Source organism: Cynara cardunculus (genome assembly GCF_001531365.2).
Source record: "Cynara cardunculus var. scolymus isolate 2C chromosome LG 2, CcrdV1, whole genome shotgun sequence".
In the NCBI taxonomy this organism is placed as follows: domain Eukaryota; kingdom Viridiplantae; phylum Streptophyta; class Magnoliopsida; order Asterales; family Asteraceae; genus Cynara; species Cynara cardunculus.
In genome coordinates, this window is record NC_037529.1 from 5,033,574 (window position 1) to 5,040,152 (window position 6,579).

Below are 6,579 nucleotides of genomic sequence, written 5' to 3' on the forward strand. Positions count from 1 at the left end.
ATGTTCATTGTTTTATGAGTTTTTAATTCGCATAGGAAACACGGTAGTAAAATTTTCGGTATCGATCAAACTAATATGGATAAACGCAATGGAAAAGAAATCGACAACAGTGAGAAGATTAAAATGGTTTATGATGACAATCGGAGTTCGAGGTCGGGAAGTGAAAAAATTAACCAAAGCGAATTCCTTGGTAATAGATTAATATTTTTATTAGATTCGTTTTAATCGAAATTATGTTCGTTACGATGTGTTGTGTTTTTTATAATCCATCTTGTATTGATAGCTTTTTTTCTTTAATTGCACCATGTGTTCATATATTTTATACGATATGAACAAGGGGTGAACACGATATTAACAAAGGGTGAACAATCACATAAGACCAGAAACATATATGAACAAAGGGTGAATCTTAAACGGTGTGGATGCAATGCATGTATAAAACTCCAATTGATAAATGATGGCTTCTGAATGTCTTTATAATGAAGGAACTATTGTTCACAAGCTGTTCATATTGTGTTCATACCTTTTTTTTATTTATTTTCTTTCGTATAACAATTATTCTTATTATGTTCATAAATGCTATGCAGTCCAAGTTCATATATATGTCAATTTTTTGTTCGTATTTGACACAATGGTTCATATATATATATATATATATATATATATTTGTGTTCATATGGTTCTTATATTAACAAAAATAAATTAACAAAAATTATATAATTTTTTGATTTTGTAACTCCCAATTAATGATATGGGAGTTACATAATTTTTTTTACCTAAATACCATTTTCAACTTTGTTCACTTATCTTTATGAAATATTAAATTTAAAAAAATAAGTTTTTATCATGATTAATCACAACCGTTTATTGAAAGAATGAATGACCAAGATCGGTTAACAAAGTTGACACAAAAACTTTGGTTAACATTTAAATATGGCCATATATATATATAACTCACTGAACAACCGTACAATATCAAAAAGCTCTGAAATGAGCTCACAAAGCAAGTCGAAGCCACCACACCTAAAACGCTTTCAAAGCCTCAAAATATGTCTTAATTACCCCCCGGAGTGTATGTATAAAATATTATAAGCAACCAATATAAGAAACTCAAGTTATATACATTTCCTATTTAAACACTTTATATTGATTCTCATGTACAACTGCTACTTAARGACCTCTTTTGTCCATTTTAAACTCAAATTCATGTCTTGATTATGAAATAAGAAATAAACTAAACTCAATTATCTGACTAATGCAATTGGCCTAACGACATTTGGATTTTTTTTATGATTTTGTACAAATTTTCAAAGTCTGTACATTTTCAGTGCCTTTTTAAGTCGAAATTTCTCATTTTCATACTTTTTTTGTACCATTTCAATTCTGAATTCTTTCAATTTCTGAGTTTCATCTTAATATAACGTACTAGACGTTAAAAACCAGAATTCAACCTTAATTTCATCATTTACATCATCTCCCCAATTTTTGACGTAACAAAGTCAAAGTTCATATGACAAACTTGCTTATTTCTTGCTTAAATCTTGATAATCTTTTGAACCTAATGATCTTTTCATGCTATAAATACTAAAATATACTCATTTTATACACTTAAGATCAAACCCATATGAAACCCTGACTCTTTCTTAACATGCGATCGATATATCAAGAATGTCAACCAAGAACAAGTGCAAAGATGTATTGTACCTTTARTTGATGATCAAATCATTCAAGGATCTTGTAATTTCTCTTTAATTTGAGTTCGAATTAAGCCTATATTTGTGTAAATCGCACTTCTAGTGTGTGTATAAGTTCTGGACTCATAATGACAGAAAATGRGGCCAAAATTCGTGTTTTCTATGCTAAATCCCAAGTTGGGTCGGGTTGACCCGGTTGGATATCCATTTAGATTATAAACACTTAAAATATTCATAACTTTTTGCTCAAACCTCTATTTTCGATGTGGTTTTCGCCTACACGTTCATAAATAKATAATCTATAACTTGCGACAAAAATATTTCAAAAAAGATCTCCCRAAAAAATCAGTTTTACGTATCYATTTGACGTRAATATTTCCATATCCTCTCATATACTCCTAAAAAGTATAACCAAACTCCTACTAAATCACAGGTTCTTTTATATGGAYACTACTAGAACACTAAGGAAAAATTTTCACTTTGACATTTAGCATGCTTCACATCTTCTCACATAATATCCTCTTAACATAATAATTAAACATACTTAGCAAATAATTTGGGCATATTAGAAAYGAGATGTTACATTAATCTCCCACGCAAACTACACTTCCTTGAAAGAATTTCTAAGTGTATTCTCAAAGGCAATCGGCTCTCTTCTTCTACTCTCATATTCTCCTGTGTGTGAAGAAAACCTTAGTGTTCTTCATTTCCTTGCAAATATTCTYTGTATTGTTCTTGTAAATTCTTCTCTTTGTAAGATTATTTGCGTTAGGTTATCYTTTCTTTCTTCCCCAACAATTGATATTGTATCTGTGTGTGTTAATTCTAGCTTTACATCAATAAGAATTAAAAAATTRRAAAAAATGTCTGTGTAATTGTATTCAACCCCCATTTTTACAATTACTTTCTGTTTATTGTCATCTCATTTGGGACCAATAATAAGAGTGACCTATTACTGATTAATTTACTCAACTGTGATATATGGATGTGATGACATGTGATAAATGTATTCAAATATGATATATGGTTGTGATAAGAGTGATTAGTCTAGTCAAATGTGATATATGATTGTAATAACATGTGATAACTGTATTCAAATGTGATATATGGTTGTGATAACGGTGATCAGTTTATGCAAATGTGATATATGGTTGTGATAACATGTGATAAATGTACTCAAATGTGATATACGGTTGTGATAACATGTGATTAGTTTATCAATGGATAAATCAAGGATATTGATACACGGAATGGAGGTACATCAATTACCATTACACTGTTTCACCAACCAGTGATGGATAAACGAGAAACAAATGTGGTAGATGTGTGATAAAAGGGACAAACCTATTCAAATGTTATAACTAAGTGATACATGTATTCAAATACAATATACATATGATAAATGTCAACACTCRGACATTAGCAACTTTTGAAAATTAAGGGATAAATACAAATAATAAAAATAACATAAAATTGATGAAAAACAAATAATTACATTACTACCCTTAATGCTTTATTTTCATTTATTATAATTTTAATTGTGAATTAACTAACTTGGAGGCCTAGRCTGTTCTCGCATTTTTGTAAAATAAATGTATTCTTGTTTAACCCTTTTTTTTTATATAGACATGAATATGGATATAGATATAAAGTAGGAGTAGTGAAATTGATGTTAGAAAGTAGATCCTATGTTGCCAAAGTTACAAGCAAATTATTTATTCTTTGAATCATGTGTTTATTACTACTATATATTCACCATCTTATGTATTCTTCCCAACAAATTCTCCATCCCAATTGCAAGCAATTCCAAGCCATCTTAATTTTCAATACCACAACAAAGGTAACACTCATTCTCTCCCATTTTCTCTCTTCCAATCCATATATATATATGTATGTATGTGTATATAGAGATGAGTTATTATGTAATTMTTTACATTTGTACAACTAATACAAATCAATCTCAACCGTTTATTTAATTTGACGAATATGTGATTTCATAAAAGTTTTGATTGTTTTTTTAATATAAAGTATTGATTATAATTAATAAACCATAGTCATCTTCCATAAATATTCAAATCATAATAAATGAACTCTCATCATTTTCATAAATATCTCAATTGATTATGTTGCATTGGTTGTACAAATGTAATGAGTTGTATTTGAAACGTCTTATATATATATATATATATATATATATATAGAGAGAGAGAGAGAGAGAGAGAGAGTTTGTTTCAAATGCAACTCATCACATTTATGGAAATGATGAGAGTTCATTTATTATGATTTAAATATTTATGGAAGGTGAATAAGTTTCATTAATTATGATCAATACTTTATATTAGAAAACAATCAAAACTTCTATGAAATTACATATTTATCAAATTAAATGGACGGTTATAAGATTGAGTTGTATTGGCTGTACAAATATAAGGGGTTGTATAATAACCCACATCTCTCTCTCTCTCTCTTTATATATATATATATATATATATATATATAAACATGCATGTATATATGTTTTATACATAGGCATGCATCGTACGCATACAATATCAATTTGAAAATATTATAAAATTTATTAAACGTGATTTATCATATTGTCTAAAATTCTCGTTCATTAGAATAGATTGTTGGTAAATGTCTTTTATATTTCTATCTAATAAATAGTCAATGGATAGAAGTCTTCTTTCTCAATTTTCAAGTAAGATTCTCCGTCCTTACTATCTTATACCAAATAAAAATTCTTAGGTATTTATCATATTTAATATCGATTATTAAATGTTTCAACAAAATCCAGAGTTATTTGCAAAAACATTTTTCTTATTCCTTTGCAAAAATGGGTTCCTTTCTATGTTATTAATACAATAACATTGGTCTTTTAATAAGTCCACCGTCAAATCCCAAGACTCAACTGTGGACAGACGATAAAAACTACCAAGTTGGAGTATGGTAGGGGCAGAGGGAATTTCCGATGAACATCAATAATAAAACATTAAATGGATTATGGTATTAGCAATTATAATTAATATTTTTTTTACATTTTAGTCCGTGTCAATTATTTTTAAAGAAAAAATATATATTGAGACGATAAAATTATAAAATATTTTAATAATATAGTTTGAAATTATAAATATTTCCATAGTTTGWAATTAGAAATTACAATTTCGTCCTTATGATTTACGATTCATTATTATTTCCGTTTTTTGAATTTAATCTTATTTTTAAGTAAAAGAGACGGGAAAAAGTAAAGTATTGTAAATTATATAGACCAAAACAGCAATGAATAATAAACTAGAAGAACAATGAGTTACAATTCTAAACCATAAGGACTAAAATCATTATTTGTTACAACCACAAGGACGAATAACGTAATTTACTATATTTTGAATGCAGAAAGCCGTACTCAAAACCCATGGCGACGGAGATGCCTGAAAGCGATGACGTAAGAATTGAAATCCCAAGTAATCAACCGGCAAACAGCAATGATGGCGTCGTGATGGAATGGAATCTCTGCCTTATAGGCCAAAAGACCACCGAACCACCCCAACGTCATCGCCGGATCGATAAACTACCGCCATTACTCATCAAAGGTGAAAAAGGTCGAAGAAACCAAGAATACTACGAGCCTGCCGTCGTTTCCCTCGGCCCTTACCACCATAACCGACCAGATCTCGCACAAGCCGAGAAGTACAAACTCATAACACTCGAAGAATTTAGCTTTAGCAGCGGAAGGAAGATCGATTATCTATACAACAAGGTGTTCGAGGTGGTTCACGACGCCAGAAAGTGTTATATCGATGGATCTACAGATGATTATAACGATGAGGAGTTTAATCGAATGATGCTTCGTGATGCTTGTTTCGTATTGTTCTTCATCGAATGCTTATCGCTCTCGAACAAGAAGGTTATGCTAAATAACGAGTATTTGGGCGCATTAGGGTTTGCGAATGTGGTTCGTGACATTTTCCTGCTTGAGAACCAGATCCCGTTTGTAGTTCTTGAGGTTTTGTTGGATCTGCGATTCGACGATAAAGGCGAAAAAGTCCTAAACGGATTCTTCAATTACTTAAACTACGGCGAGTTGATTCCGAGGGAGGAATTAAAGGTGCTCGAAGATGAATATCCACTTCATCTTCTCGAGCTTTACAGATCGTATTTCATCTCGCTTTCGAGGTTTGGTTTGAGTTCGACAATTTCGAGCAGGTGGCGAAAATGGACCAAAAAAACCGATGCAGAAGAGGATTATAATTATGTGAAAAGAAATCGATCGTTTGCTTCAGTTATGGAACTCAAAGCTAAAGGGATTTTCGTCAAGTGTTCTTACGATGAATCTACAAACGAAGATATTAAGTTTCACTCACGGTGCTGCTATGGCGAGCTTGAACTTGTTCGGCGAGCAGTGTCGTCGAATTCTAAAGCGATTTACTTGAACATGATCGCTTATGAGATGTGTCCTCATAACCCTAACGATTTTCGAGTTTCGACTTACATCAGAGTGATGAAATCGCTGATTGTTCATCCCGATGATGTGAAGGAGTTACGAAACAGCAGTATATTGCTTCATACTCTTGGCCGGGATGAAGAAGTGGTTAAGATGTACGATGAGATTGAAGTTCCGGCGGTTAATCTTTACATGTTTAACCAACTCCGGCGAGGGATTGAAAAGCACTGTAAAAACAAGTATAAGACGTGGGCGGCGGAGCTGATAACCGTTTACTTTAGCAGTCCATGGAAGACGGTGGCTTTGTTGGTTGCTTCAGCTATTTTGTTCACCACTTTTCTGCAGACTTACTTTACGATCAGGCCACTTCCAGATGACTCCAATGAAAATATTATCAAGCTTCTGAGACGATGCGCACGCTATAAGCCTCCATCACTGCCTTGA

The 6,579-nt window shown here is 31.4% G+C and overlaps 1 protein-coding gene across 1 annotated transcript; it reads left to right on the forward strand.

Annotated features, from left to right (window-relative positions):
* The first annotated feature begins 5,106 nt into the window (after positions 1-5,106).
* Positions 5,107-6,579, forward strand: LOC112504726 (UPF0481 protein At3g47200-like). Its single transcript, XM_025108666.1, has 2 exons — positions 5,107-5,878; positions 5,930-6,579. Exons 1-2 carry the CDS (start codon positions 5,107-5,109, stop codon positions 6,577-6,579), a joined length of 1,422 nt encoding a protein of 473 aa, XP_024964434.1.